Below are 15,743 nucleotides of genomic sequence, written 5' to 3' on the forward strand. Positions count from 1 at the left end.
GAATCAATTCTAAAATGTGAGAAACAACATTTTGGTGCTTCACAAAAGCTTGCCATGATCAATTATATCAACCGGTCTGTTTCAAAAAATCACAAAAACAGATCGGACAACCCATACATAATTTGTTACAATTCTATCCCCAGGATCAGAAAAAACACCAGAATCCATTTTTTGGAAGATTACCATACATACTCTAAGTAACCCCCCCCTCTCCCGGGTTCCACTTGGTAATCTGGCATAGGCTGCTCACCACCGCTGACGTGTCGATGTCTGACCTCGATAAATTCGAATAGTTCCAACTAATTATCCCAAGGAATCAGCTCAGTTGGCAAAAGACCAACTCCTCAAATAAGAGGTTATGAGTTCAATCCCCATCCCCTATCCCTTATTAAAGCTCTCCAATTCGCCAAAAAATAATTCCAACTAATTCACCAAAAAAAAATAATAATTCCAACTATGAGCAGGCCTAAGCTTAATCTGGACGCCGGTGTAGACTGTAGTCATTCTTAAGCCCTAGACCCTGGCCTGGGCTGGACCCTATGTGAGGTCTGGGCCAGGTCACACAAGTCTGGCCCACCCTACTTAAACATGGGATCGGGTTCGGGCTATAAGAACCAAGCCCACATGGGCTATTTAACTATAAGCAGTCCAACAGTACTAAATCACAAAGTTCATAATCAATACTAAGGCTGCATTTGGTATGCATTCTTGGAATGCATTCCAAGTCGATTTCACATTCTTAAACAATAAAAACAACTATTTTTATCACCTAAGAATGCGAAATTGACATACATCATGAATCTGGTTTATCGATATATGGTTAATGTAGGCATCAACCATTAGCACACTAAGCCACACAAAGTATACTTGCTGTGATAGGAACCTCTCAAGGTATATGGAGACAAATAATTATTCGATAGCCTTATTGCATAAACAACGGACGATAGTCCATACAAGATTCTATCTCTTAATGATCATATCCAACACACATATAATATAAATATTTATATTCATATTCTTGAATCCCATTCCATGAAATATACAATGTGACGACCCTTGGAACAATATGTTCAATGCTAACCCTAGTTGTAGACAATTTAAAGTATAGCCTTATGACAACACATCACACATAAAATGATAATGCAAATTAACACACTTCTTTGCATCTCTTTCATAAGTCTTTTTTGTTTTTTGTTTTCTTGCTTTGGATGGGGTTTTCATGTGGACATGCATAAAACTAACTGCTTTATTCATCTTTGGTAGAAATTGCTAATTAAGGTCTCCTCTTAATCAGTCCCAAAATGTATTATCTTAAACCTAAGATAGCCGTTATACTAAGGAAACTGTTAATGTAACATGACCTAACTGATTTCCACCTATCAAAGCTCATATTAGTCTTCACCTAAAGCTCCTAAACCAAAGATATAACATGACCCAACTGATTTTCACCTACCAAAGCCCATATTATCCCACACATAAACCATGATCACAGTCCCTATTGTACTTTAAGTCACCCTTCCTACTCCCCCAAATTAATCTCCAACCCTTTCCTCATAGCTACAATGGCTCATCTGCAAGAAACCATGAAAGAAAAAGAACATATTTTCCAGAGCAAGTATTCAGCAGTTCCAGTGCCAGATAACATGACACTGCCACAATTTGTTCTCCATGAAGCTGAACTGTGTGCAGAAAAAGTAGCATTTGTGGAGGCTGTAAGTGGGAAGGAGTATACATATGGTCAGGTTATCAGAGACACTCGAAGGTTTACCAAGGCATTGAGGTCTCTGGGACTGAGGAAGGGACGGGTGGTGGTGGTTGTTCTCCCAAACATGGCAGAGTACGCCATTGTTGCTCTAGGGATAATGGCGGCTGGCGGCGTGTTCTCTGGTGCAAATCCAGCAGCCCATGTATCAGAGATACGGAAGCAAGCAGAAGTTGCTGATGCTGAGCTGATTGTAACAACTGGCTCTTTGTATGAGAAGGTGAAAGTATTCATCACTTCTATCTATGAGTTGAGATAATCTAGTAGTTAGACACATTTTAATTAAGGGCTGTGATCACGATCTATGAATGCTATTCATGCAAACGTTTTAAGGATCGGTGTTGTAGGACAAATAGGTCCTGGCCAATACGGATCGAGTTCCTTCTCAATGGGAGGATTCAAACAAAGGATTTGTAGGGAAAATTATCTCCTCTAGTTCTCTGTCCGGCCCAATTCCCCAGTGCCTCTAATTAGGGGGGGGGGGGTTGGACCCCACCTGGGCAGAGTGTTCGGGCAGGGATAGGATGGTCATTGTACCCCCTTATTAAAGGTATTGGGGAACTGGGCCCGGCAGGGAACTAAAGGGGATAAAGATCCGGATTTGTAGACCCAAAAAGAAAACCATAACACAATATGGATTGTCACATTGGACTTTGACTACAACTACTAGAAAAAGATGGGGGAAGCGAGAGCTGACCAGGTGGGGTCCAACTGGTCAGCTATTCCTGGCAGGTTGAGCTTGGCACTATTAAGTCATTAGACTATTTGAATAACCCAATAATAACCAACTTTCTTATAGGTAGATCCTAAAGAGAGCTGACCACATGGTCTCTTAATTGAGAAATGTTGGTTCTTGCCAATTAAGCTACCTACTTGGGGTTAAGCTATACCCTAAGCTAGCACCCTATGTGACTATCTCTCTTTTCTCCCTTTGAAATGACTCCCTTACCTCTCAAAATGAGGAATACAGAGATACACACATAGGGTGCTGGCTCATAGTATACTGCCTATTCCCATAAATTAAACATCCCAAACCACTTACACTATTTTTGATTTTGATCTATGCATAACATGTGTGTGTGTTAAGAACCCCAACAGGTTAGTAGTCTGGGATTGCCTGTCATAGTGGTGGGAGAAGAACGAGTTTCCAGTGCCATCTCTTGGGATGAACTGCTCGTAGCAGGAGACCGTGCGGGCATCGACACTGCAGATGATCATATAAACCAGAATGATTTATGTGCCCTTCCATTCTCTTCAGGCACCACAGGAACATCAAAGGGTGTCATGCTTACCCACCGAAATCTAGTGGCCAACCTCTGCTCTTCTCTCTTCAGTGTGAGTTCTGAAATGGTAGGCCAAGTTACCACATTAGGTCTAATGCCATTCTTCCACATATATGGGATCACTGGTATCTGTTGTGCTACACTAAGGAACAAGGGAAAGGTAGTAGTGATGGGAAGGTTTGAGCTTCGAACATTTTTGAATGTGTTGATTGTTCATGAGGTAAACTTCGCTCCCATTGTGCCACCAATCATGTTGGAATTGGTTAAGAATCCAGTGGTGGATGAATTTGATCTTAGTAAACTCAAACTCAAGGCTGTCATGACAGCAGCAGCTCCCTTAGCACCAGAGCTTCTAGCCTCATTCGAGAACAAGTTCCCTGGGGTCCAAGTTCAAGAGGTTAAAGAAACAATTAAACCCATTCTTTTTACCTATTGCTTGCTTATAATGGTCTCTTAACTTGTTTTATCTAATTCTCTATAGGCCTATGGATTGACTGAGCACAGCTGCATTACTTTGACCCATGGGGATCCAAGCAAAGGGCATGGCATAGCAAAGAGAAACTCAGTTGGGTTCATCCTTCCCAATTTAGACATCAAATTCATTGATCCTGAAACTGGCCGATCTCTCCCCAAGAACACCCCCGGTGAACTTTGTGTCCGAAGCCAATGTGTAATGCAAGGTAACAACAGGTCAATCGGTTCGGTTCTGGGTATTCGGTTAAGTCCAAGGGAGTGGTAGTGTGAACTGAAATGGAACCGAATACATATTCGGTTGTGAATTTTGATATTCAAACCAAACATGCTCGGTTCAGTTCAGTTTCGATTCATATTCGATTCTTATCCAGGTGGGTTGAACCATTCTTCAACATAGGACCACTTTCCACATCTTTGGGCTCTAAACAAAGGATTGAGTTTTCCTTCAATCTCATTCACCGTGGGCTGAAGGATAGGTGCGAGAGGGTATCGCGAGGGTAGTTTAGGATTTATATTAAACTCTATAGGGGTTTGTGGGCCAGAGGATGGGTTGGTAAACCTTCACCGCACGTTGAATGAAAATTTTCTCTAAGAAAAATTTGTTTACCGCTCTTAGAAAGGTATTCCTTGCTAATGGGCTTGCGAGCCAGATGTCATCAATTTGGAAATTTAAATCCTAACTCTTCATTATTTTAGGAAAAATTTACTTTGATTACTACAAAAAAATGTCGTTTTACTAAATTACCCATTCAATCTTTCATTTAATCTCTTTGGTCTTAAGAATGCTGGTTTAAGAATGAGTGATTGCCCTTCTCACATCACAATAGTTTTATTTTTGTTGGTAAACCACTAGTTTTAATCTTAATTTGAACTAATTTTACAGGTTACTATAAAAACAAGGAAGACACAGACCGGACAATTGATGGCAACGGGTGGCTTCACACCGGCGACATCGGGTACATAGACGATGATGGAGATATCTTTATCGTGGACCGCATCAAGGAGCTAATCAAGTACAAGGGTTTCCAGGTCTGTAATAATGATACATACATACATACCTGTGTCCTTAGTCCTTACCTTCTTGTTTTCTCTTTTAGGTTACCAATATCTTTTTAATGTTGCTTACAGGTTGCTCCAGCTGAGCTAGAAGCCGTCCTTCTTTCTCACCCTTCCATCAATGACGCCGCTGTCGTCCCGTAAGTGTCATTGTTGTTTCAACTATAAGCATGGGTAGTGGGAATTGAAACTACAATCAATTTAGGATAGGGTGGGCCTTTGCTCAACAGTAAGGTTGCTCTATTGTGACATAGTAGTTGCGGGTTTGAGTTGGAAAATAATCTTTCCATAATTTTGGAATTGAGTTTATTATTTATTTTTTGTTTTTTGAACATTTTGCGAACACATTGAAATACAGATTGCCAGACGAAGAAGCAGGAGAATTCCCAGCGGCTTGTGTTGTGATGAACCCAAATGCAAAAGATAGTGAGAAAGACATAATGAACTATGTTGGCTCAAATGTAGCCTCTTATAAGAAGATTAGAGTGGTGCAGTTTGTGGATTCAATCCCTAAATCACCTTCTGGCAAGATCATGAGAAGATTCCTTCGAGAGAAGATGGTGACAAGAATGGACAACAAGCCAAGCAATTAAAGCCCCACATTTCCTTAAGACGACTCTCCTCATCTTCACTTTTAGTTTACAAGTGACCAACTTTGTCACAAATGTTTACTTTTTTTACCGTTGCCTATAGAACCATACATTAAAACGTACAGGTATGGGATGCACTTGGAAAGATTAAAACTGTTTCGTTCCTCTCTCTCTCTTTCTATCGTAAGCTAACACCCTATGTGTCTATCTATCTCTTCGTTCCTTTAAGGTGTAAGGCAGTGATAGGTATATAGGGTGCTACCTTGTGGTATACCGTTAACATTCCCATCCCTCTTCCTTAAAATAATTTTGATCATAGATTGATCATGCCTCAATGTAACATTAGGGTATTAATTCAATCTATCTAATAGAAGTATTTGGGGTTACATGGTAGTCCATAATCACACTTTATAAAGGAATACAACACTTAGACAAACTTAGGTCTAAAACAAAAGAAACATGAGAGAGAGAGAGAGAGAGAGAGAGAGAGAGAGAGAGACATTGGCCCCAAATTGTCATAATCATCATAGCATTTACTGAGAGAGAGAGAGAGAGAGAGAGAGAGAGACATTGGCCCCAAATTGTCATAATCATCATAGCATTTACTTGAGCCAGAGCCAAGTTGACCTTTATACCATTTTTTCACAATCACTTGGATATACCAAAATAAGGTCCAATAAAAGTTAATTACCAAAAAGCTAAGTCAAGATCAATAAGAACCCATTATTAGGTCCATTTGATTTATAAGCAGACGAAGCGGGAAAAAGGGTTGGATTGTAAAAACTCATAAACAATTGCAGCAAGCATTTGGAAATCAATGAAATCACTCAAAAAATAGATGTAAATTTTGGATTCGATCCCAGCTCTCTTCAAATTTTCAATTTGCAGAAGAAATTACGATTGGATTGATGAGTGATTATAGGATTTGATTTTAGGGTTCATTTTTCCCAAATGGTTTAGGGTTTGATTTACAGTTTCAAATCCCAAACGATTTGGAGAAGATGAGGGCAATTTGATCATTTTATTCTTTATTTTAGATGGATATTTATGAGAGTGGCATTTTGATCATTAGATTCCCTGAAACTAATGTCTAACGCCTCAAATTAACTGACTGTACCAATATGCTATACTATTTTGAAAGTAAAAGGGAGTTCGCAATTAAAAAAATTGTAAAAAGTATTTGGATAAATGGGCATTTTCAGGGGAACATTTGTCAAACACCCTTTAAAAAATGCGAAAAAAATTCTAGGGGAGAGCGTGACCCCATATGTGCACATAGTCCAATGGAAGTGCACTGAGACGCATCAAGGACAGACATTTCTGCCTTTCATGGGACGGAGTGGTAATTTTGTCTCCCTATATGCCTGCGCGCACAGGGCCACGCTCCACTACAGAAACTGTTTTCTCTTTAAAATATCCTCATCCAAGAACTAGGGTAGGGTAATTTGGGGCCGATCACTCTCGAGTCCGGAACGATTCCGGCTGATCTGGATCCCGGGATTTTAAACCCTCATATGATTGAGTATTTGCTACTTTGCTTGTCAACCGTGAAGAAAAAACGATCGTGGAACCTCAGGGAATAATTTGGTGAAGGACGGAAGTTCATTATTGCAGCATTCCTCCATTTGACATCGGTGTTGCGTCGATCTCCTGAGAAACGTAGATCAAATTGCCGCCAGATTATGTTGCGGCGTCTTTCTTCCCCAAGGTTAATTAATTATCTTTCTTCCATATATATTTGTTTGGGATTAATATTTTTCTCCTTTAGTTCGCTGGGAAAAGAAACCCTGAAGAATTTGAGAATTCTCTCTCTCTCTCTCTGGCTGTCTCTGCAATTCCAGAGAACTCTCAGAGTTCGTGAAATTATATTCTTTTTTTTTTCTTCATAATTTAGTTGTTATACCCGAAGACTTTAGTAATCAAAGCTGCCCAGAAGCAGGGTTTTGCTTTTGCTTCAAGTGGAGGGGCTTAGGATCTTTATTTGCAGTTTTTGGTGCTTTGTTATTGGTTTCCAATTGACCACATGCTCCTTCGAATTTGGCTGGTGTAGGTTTTTTTTTTGCCCTTTTCCTTTCATGGATTATTTGTAGCCTCCACCAACCAGAATTAGCAAAAAGATGAAATACATTTGATTTCTTTCTTATGCAAATCATTCATACCCATCATCAGAACATTAGATCACATTTTTAATGTAAACTCTGTATCTGCATGGATAGGCAGCTAAAGGCAGGGAAATAAACTAGAAAATAGCTCTGAGTGGGGCTGTCTCTATAGTAGCCTTATGTATGTCTTCCACAAACTGGATATTTACATTTGATCTTCAATCAATAACCGACCCAGGTATCAAATGAAGATTAAAGAGCTGAGAAAATAGGGAGACATTCACAGAACTCTGCCAAATAAAATCCAATCGGTCTGATACTTGAAATAATGCTATAGAGTATTCGATTTCTTCAAACTATTGGTAGGATCTAACCGACATTGCGGCTACAAAGTATTTAATTTCTTCAATCTATTGATAGGTGCAACAGACCAGAAAACCAAGTCTTGTCATGTTTCAGGTTTGCATATCAATTTTCTCAAGAAACTAAGGCAGAATTAGGTGCAATAGGCTAGTAAATAGAATCTTGTGAAGTTTATGCTTTCATATCAGCAAGCTCAAGAAACCATTTTTGGTGGAAATTGCACCAAACTGGAAGGAAGACCATTACACAATAAGTGGACTAAAAAGCCCAAATATAAATTCAGGTTATCATATTTAAAAGTTCTGTCAAAGTGATCAATGGAGTTGGTTCTGCCGAGAAATTTCACAGCACTGAAGCGATACTTGGAATTCAAATCAGACAAACCAAACCTGAAATATATTGAAGAAAAGAACTTCTAATCTTTTCACAGGTAGTAGTTGAAGTAATAGAATAGCAACTATAGTATTAAGCTGTAATGACTACAGCAATAAGTTAGCAGACTCACCAGGCCATCACCCTGTTTTAACCCAATTGAAGAATCACATGACTTGCAATTTTCAGTCCCTTTTATTTTACCTTCTCCTGATAGAATCAGTTAATAGTATTTTCAAGTTTAATGTTGCATTGCTGCAAGTAATCCTTTCAATCTCAGCATCCAGGCTATGATGGAACGCAAGGCTTGATTCCTTTCCCTTGATAACTTGTTTGTTATGTTTTATAGTCCAAATCTATTATTGTAGACTTAAATGGTCATGTGATGCAAACTTGTGGCTCTACTTGAACCATAAGTACCTCTATCCTTTGAATTGAGTTTAGTAGATAATTATTCTCATAGCTAAAGCAAACAATTTATAAATCCATGAATTTAGTTTCTGTTGGCTTTCATCATTTCCTAACTTGTAGGAGTTGAATTTAGCACTCATTTCCTAATCTGTTGGCATTGATGAAGAATCATTTCTTTCATTGATCGGTACTAAAATGCATTAAAATTTAACGCTCATGGTGTGATACCATTAGACACATCAAAGTAGTAATGTAAATTATTCTGAAATTTTGTTATATGGCACTTGCAGGCCATTGAACCTTAAATAACAAGCAGGATCTGCATGATAGTGGGAATTTGAATGAACAGTTTGGGTGGGGTTGGGGTGATAATAGTGTATTTGGTTTGGAGAAAACAGCCTCATTATTGTCTGAAATGGTATTTGGGGTAGAAGATTTAGAATATGCTAATGCAATGGATGATGCAACAGTCGGTGACTCTAGGAATGTTAGCAAAGACAGTGAGGAAGAGAAAAACATTGATGGAAGAAATGATCGACCTAGTGGTAGCGTTGACAGTGGGGACAAAGAAAATAATGGAGGAAATGGTGGACTACGTGGTAGTGGAGCTAGTGAGGGTGAAGAAAACAATGTTGGAGAAAGGGATGGACTGACCAGAGCTGCAGATGGTTGTTTGTCAATGTTTGGTGAAGAGGACAACACTCCGTGCTCTCTTCGTGGCTTGGAACCCTTTATGGGAAAGGAATTTGATGAATTGGAGGAAGCTTATTGCTTCTATAACACATATGCTAAAGAGATGGGTTTTGGAATTCGAAACTACCGGACTGAGCGTTCAAGGGTAGACAACCGCATATTATGTAAATTTTTTGTTTGTGCAAACCAAGGGTTTAAATGCGAAAATGATAAGCGTCGCAAGGGCAAGGTCTATGTACCTAGACAGACAAAGAAGACCGATTGCAAGGCTTGCATGAGGGTGAAGTTGCGGAATGGAAAGTGGGTTGTGGATAAATGGGTCAGTGAGCACAATCATGAACTTTTGGGGCCAACAGAGGTATACAAACTTCGATCTCACAAAAAAATGACAAAGGCTACAATGATTTTGATGGGGAAACTGCAGCAAGCTGGTTTTACCCATACCCAGGTAACTAGAATTTTGAGGGAATTAGCTAGAGGAGAATGTAATGTTGGGGTAAGTGATGATGCATGTAGGAACCAGCTGAGGACGCCAGAGATGAAGTTGGTGGATGTTGATTGCACAATTGCATTAGACTATTTTGAGCATCTACAAGAGATGGACCCGGGATTCTTTTATACCATTCAAGTTGGAATGGACAACAAGTTGAGAGGAATATTTTGGGCGGACAGACGTTCAAGGGAACAGTACCAGTTGTTTGGTGATGTTGTTGTATTTGATACAACATATATGAAGGACAAGTACAATTTTCCTTTTGTCCCATTCACAGGTGTCAACCACCACAAGCAGTCTATATTGTTTGGTTGTGGGTTAATAGCGGATGAATCAGAAGAGTCCTACATATGGTTGTTCAAGACCTGGCTCCGTGCTATGAATGGGAAGCACCCAATAGGTATTCTTACGGATCAGGATAAAGGAATGTTGCCAGCAATTGCAAAAGTATTCCCATCCACAAGACACAGGTTGTGCAGCTGTTATACCAGCAAGATTGGGAAGGAGAACTTATCGAAACTTTGGAGTCGGCATGATGGGTTAGAGGCTGAATATAGGAGCTGTGTGGATAGCCATAGCACTGTTGAATTTGAGTCCAAGTGGCGAGCTATAATTCAAAAATACCATCTTTGGCAGCATGTTTGGTTGAATGAAATGTATGCTATCCGACACATGTGGGTTGCTTGTTACTTTGGTGACACATTCTTTGCAGCTATGACCACCATCCAACGAAAGGAGAGACTGAATAGATATTTTAAAGGGTTCTTTAACCCTTCAACTCCTTTGATTGAATTTGTGACACAGTATGAAGGGGCCATTAAATGGCGACGTGTAAAGGAATCAAAACAAGATATTGCTTCTAGCACAACCAACCCAAGGTTGAGCACAGGACATCCAATTGAAAACCAAGCTGCTACCCATTATACAAACAAAATGTTTAAGGAATTCGGTGATCAATGGTTTGCCTGCTTTGGTTGTGAAGCCATGGAAGATGGTTTTGATGGCCCTGCCCTCAAGTTCAAGGTTGGTAGACATGGTGCTCTGGAGAATGAAATGGAAACTGTGTCATATGACAAAGATTCAGGCAATAGCAAATGCAGTTGTAGGATGTTCGAGCAAATTGGTATTTTGTGCAAGCATGTGCTTAGGGTGTTTGTAAAAATGGATCGTACTGACATCCCACAGAATTACATGTTGATGAGGTGGAGTAAATCCTCTTGGCATGCTGGGGCATTACACAATGGTACTGGGCTTGAGAGTGGGTCAAGCCAACCTCAAATGCAACCAGTGTGGGTTTTACTGGATGCTGCCAACAAGGTTGCAAGACTTGGAAGTGAATCGGAGGCAAAATTCAATCATGCAATGGAGTTGATGGAATCTGCAGTGAGGAGTCTGTCTGACATGGATGGTGCGTCTAGTATGTGATCTCTCCCAAGATCAATTGGTACCCAAGGACTTTTTGTTTGATGTCGGTGTTTAGTATTCCTGGATCTTGCGACTTGGTGCTATGAGTATAACACCTTGTTGTTTGGAGTTAAATCTTACTGTTTAGTGTTCTATAAGATATAACACTAGTAGTTGTGAATTCTTCATAAGTTCAGTAGGCTACTAAAGCTTATCTCGTGAATTATTGCTAGAGGATTCCTACATTTATGATTTAGCTAATGATGGCATCAATGGCCAGCAGATATTGGTAGCTAGATGTAATGGATCATATGTGAGTTGATATGCATGTGAAATTCCTATTATGACTGGTAACTAAAAAAATCGTGTTCCCATTGCAGAACAGCAGTCCTTAAGTTCTGGTGATGTGACCACTCTGCATTTCAAACAAATAATGAAGAGTTGAGGAAGCTGGTTCTGAAATGTTAAAGCTTTAGTGAGGTATGTTAGTCAACCTCTCATTATTTATCTAGCAGTGATTTTGATGTTGTGTTATATCAAGGTTTTAACTTTTCATGTTAGATCTTGTCAGTTGGATCCCACCTTTTGATGGACAGATTTGTAGGTTGGATATGTTGAGTTGGGTTCACATTCTCGTACGTTCAATGGGTCCCAACCATCCAGATGGTATCCACATGGTGGGACCCACACATAGTGGATGCCATCTGGATGATTGGAATGTACGAGAATGGGAGCCCTCCTCGGATATGTTTGGGTGTCATTGCATTGAATTGAAGTACCTTGAACTATCCTTAGTCTGGGTTAGGATCCGAATTTATGTTCTATCGCTTTTTCTTTTTCCCTTTTATTTTTGGGGTTGTAATTAACTCTTCCTTTTTGTTCACAGGATCCCCAAGCATGGCCATGGTGGCAGTAGGTAGCCCCGACTTCTTCTTGGTCCCAAGTTGTTGGGTTTGACGAATTCCTGCTTGTTCTTATACATCCATAAATACTGAGGTTTTTGTTTATACTTGGTGGGCAGTGAACAAGAAGAAGATCTCTCCTGATCTGATTGTGGTTTATTCAAGTCGATTGAAGTACTGAGTGTTGTTTTAACTTTAGCATGTAGAGTGAACCTTTTTTTGCTTAATTAACAGGTGCAAACTACCCGTGCACTGCTACAGATAGCAATGCAGTAACATGTTCATCCTAAATACTTGTCTTAGCAATCATTTTTTTTTTTGAGGGGGGGGGGGGGGTGGTGGTGTGGTTGTTTGGTTTGGATGGGTGGGGAAGCTAGGGATGTTAATAGATTATCAAAAATCTGTAATTCGATTTGTGTTTGTATCTGTTTAGCTGAATCAGTATATGAAAAATCGATTTTCAGAAATTATCTATATCCTCTCGAAAGCTAATCAAATGTGGTTACGGATACTTCGATTGTGTTTGGTATGCATTCGCATTCATGGAATGCATTCTAGGTTGATAATGTATTCCAAGAAGTTAATTGAAAAATAAAATTCATAAGGACATCTTTGTAATTTTAGATGTGATACTTCAACATCAACTTTAAAGAGTAGTGGATTCAGGCCTCATTTCTCATCTTCTTCAATTTTTGGCTTTCCCATTTCTCCATCGATCAATACAGACAATGAATTGCAGCGTGCTCTCTTGACTCACGACTCCACTCTCCTTCATCCATCAAATGGACAATGAAGTGGGTATTAATTATAAGGGGATCCGTATCCATCAGATGGTATTCAGATCCGAATATCAAATAATAATAAAAAATTAAATATCTAATTACCTGTTTTTTTGGGTAAAGAAATATCTAATTACTTGCGCTTGGTAATAATTTATGTTACTCACAAGTCACATCAACTTCATGCACAATTTGGGGTAAGGAATAGATGAGTCCAACCACTACAGTTAACATGTGTGAAATTCCTGCTATTAAAGTCCTACTAAGCTAAACTCTCATGCACGCCTCCTCAACTCATCTCTTGTTTTAGTTTTGCTTCTACTGAAATCTTCAACATATCACAATATGGTATTTGTTACTGTGATGAACGTAAGAGAAGGAGAAGAAATATCTTTTGGCGAAGAGAACTTTCAGTCGATCGGAAACATCCGATCGAGGATCACCGATAACGTGCCACTTGGAAGTCAAATACTGGAGTACAATGGAAGATTGATACCAAATAATATGAATTTGAATTTAATGGATGCTTTAGGCCTTGAGAGTATGGATGAACAGATTACCATCAATCTTTACCATAGGATTCATCCTCAACAGATTGTTGTTCTGGTGGTGTTTCGGGACAGAATACTCTTACAATATGAGGTTGATAGTACAGCAACAGTTTTAACTCTGAAGAACCAAATTGATGAAGATAGATCTCTACTTCCCCGTCGTCAATTGCTTGTAAGTAATGGACTCACCATGCTTGATTATACTCCAATTGATGATTACATTATTGATGATAACGAACAGCCGACGTTCGATCTTAAAATTGCACCTACGGACCCTCAATCGACTATTATGGTGAATCTGCATATCATAAAGACAGGAGCTGGGAAAGTAATTGCAGTGGATGCTTATGATGACCCCAGCACCTTGCATCTATATGCACTGGACCTTGGCTTAACTGATGGACAAGTCTACCACATTCTTGATGAAGATAATCGCAAGCTCCCACTACTGACCACATTTCATGACTTAGGCATCAAAAATGATGACTCGCTTTACTTGGTTCCTGGAGAAGGAGATGGTGATGATGATGATGATTATTATTATCATTATTAAGTTAAATTAATCTCTCCTATGCAAGTTAATCAGTTCATTACCTATTATTATTAGTTTTAAGTGTTTTGAGTTTATATTTAGAAGAGTTACATACTAGAAGGGGTGTGTCTTATGTTAACTTTTTTTCTGCTTTGAAGCTTGATATTACTGTATGGCAGATTCATATAAAATTATTTCACATAACTCTGCCAAAATATATAAATATATATATATATATATTACATTTGTCCAGTTTAAATTTCTTCTTGATAATCAGCTATTTTCTTCCTTCAATTTTTTTAAATCCGTTTAGCAACCTTATTTTTTAATAAACCATAATCAAACAATTAGGATCCCACAGACTTGTTTTTTTTTTATTTTTTTTTTTATCAATGGTAGGCTATTAGAATGGTAGATTTTAATTTCAAACTGATACAACTTAAACATTGATGAAAAGCAAAAGCTTTGATAAGATATTAATGATTAAACATATGGGGAAGGGTATGCCGTTTAGCAAATCTAGTTTTGTCCCGTATAAGAGTGATGTAGTGTACAGCCATTAGCTTCAGATACATAAAGCCTGTGAAGCCCTAAGGAATGAAATTTGATCAATTTGTCGAACACATTATAGACAGGTCTTCCTTGCCAGGACATCTGCAATACCGTTCAAAGCATGTGAAAAGAACAAAAAAGCTACAGTTATGCAAAGACATTAAACAATATAAAATCTGTAACAAATTCATATAAAATCTGTAACATATTCTTTGTTAATCCAGAAAAATGAAAATAAAATTGATGCACAATTCTTGTTAATCTTCTTCTTCTTTTCCCTTCCGCTCAACAACCACTGCACTTGTTTGCAAACCCTTGAGTGTAACAAAACTCTCGTTGTGACTAAATGCTTTGAACGTAGTTGGAAGTCCATGAATTCCAGGATTCCTTTCAGTCTTGCTCCTGATGTTGTACGAAACTAGCTTATTACGATAATGCCGGAACAGAACCATACGAACAATTGAAAACGATTAGCTGTTTAGTCCAAGACTCCTTAACACCATATTCCTTCATCACTCACATCTCCATCAAAGAAGAATTTTGTTTATGGTGATTACAGAAAACAGTAAGGCATCTTCCCATCACTGCAATATGTCTGTAACAATTGTTTCCAGGAGGTTGCGGTAACTCTCTAAACACCTCTTCTACTAAATCAAAAGAAAAGATCGAGCAAGACGAAGATAGCATCCAATGAATAGCAGAATTAATAACTGGTGTTGTTCGTAAATCTTGCACTGTATATAATTCTGGGACTGGAATATCATTTCCAAGTTTTCTCCAGTTATTGGAATTCAACGAGTACACCCAAATATCGCTCTGCTTGCTTAATCATGAATGCAGTTCTATACTGATAGAATACAATCATAACGACCTTGTAATCTTTACTCATGGGATCAAACCCAAATCCAACCCGAGTGGCTCTGTAACAAAATATTTTACAAGGAATCTGTGGAAGCTTCTTGAGTTCTCGAGTGGCTGGATTCAAAAGGTATATAGGGTCTCTGTAAAGAATCCCATGAATCTTATCTGAAAACGAAAAACATAACAATCCATTCCACAAACCCAGGATTTTGATTTCACGCTGCCAATTCCGCAATTCGGTAGAAGTTAAGAAAAGTATATCAAGTTTATGGCATGAATTGTCATCTACTGTGTAAAAGGACCTGAATCGAAACAGAGACTTCACGGGTAACCTTAATAGGATCTCCTTGATTATGTTGAATGATAGATTTGGCAACTCAACCATTCTTCTTCTTCCCTCTTTGTTGCGTTCATGAAAGGGACTTTTTCTAAGGTTTTTGGTGTGTTGGGAAGACATTGTGGATTTTTTTTGGTAAAAGACATTGTGGGTTCAATTCAATTAAGTAGCGGGAGTCTTCCTTGGCGGTGTGGCGCTACGGGTTAATTAAGCGTCCACATCCTTC

At 38.8% G+C, this 15,743-nt stretch overlaps 2 protein-coding genes across 3 annotated transcripts; both read left to right on the plus strand.

Moving 5' to 3' along the window:
- Window positions 1-1,524: 1,524 nt before the first annotated feature.
- LOC122650071 (4-coumarate--CoA ligase-like 1) lies at window positions 1,525-5,168 on the plus strand. The gene is made up of 6 exons (XM_043843368.1): window positions 1,525-1,982; window positions 2,861-3,442; window positions 3,527-3,725; window positions 4,403-4,548; window positions 4,648-4,715; window positions 4,934-5,168. Exons 1-6 carry the CDS (start codon window positions 1,563-1,565, stop codon window positions 5,166-5,168), a joined length of 1,650 nt encoding a protein of 549 aa, XP_043699303.1. The 5' UTR covers window positions 1,525-1,562.
- A 3,524-nt stretch (window positions 5,169-8,692) lies between these two features.
- LOC122653228 (protein FAR1-RELATED SEQUENCE 12-like) lies at window positions 8,693-12,182 on the plus strand. 2 transcript variants are annotated; one of them, XR_006331723.1, is made up of 3 exons: window positions 8,693-11,043; window positions 11,384-11,483; window positions 11,890-12,182. XR_006331723.1 is itself a non-coding variant. In XM_043847180.1 (3 exons), exons 1-2 carry the CDS (start codon window positions 8,829-8,831, stop codon window positions 11,446-11,448), a joined length of 2,253 nt encoding a protein of 750 aa, XP_043703115.1. In that variant the 5' UTR covers window positions 8,693-8,828; the 3' UTR covers window positions 11,449-11,483; window positions 11,890-12,182. The 2 variants fall into 2 exon arrangements, 1 of the variants encoding a protein (XP_043703115.1); XM_043847180.1 differs by having other exon boundaries at window positions 8,693-11,016.
- The last annotated feature ends 3,561 nt before the right edge of the window (window positions 12,183-15,743 follow it).

The sequence above is a fragment of the Telopea speciosissima genome, chromosome 2 (genome assembly GCF_018873765.1).
Source record: "Telopea speciosissima isolate NSW1024214 ecotype Mountain lineage chromosome 2, Tspe_v1, whole genome shotgun sequence".
NCBI lineage: Eukaryota > Viridiplantae > Streptophyta > Magnoliopsida > Proteales > Proteaceae > Telopea > Telopea speciosissima.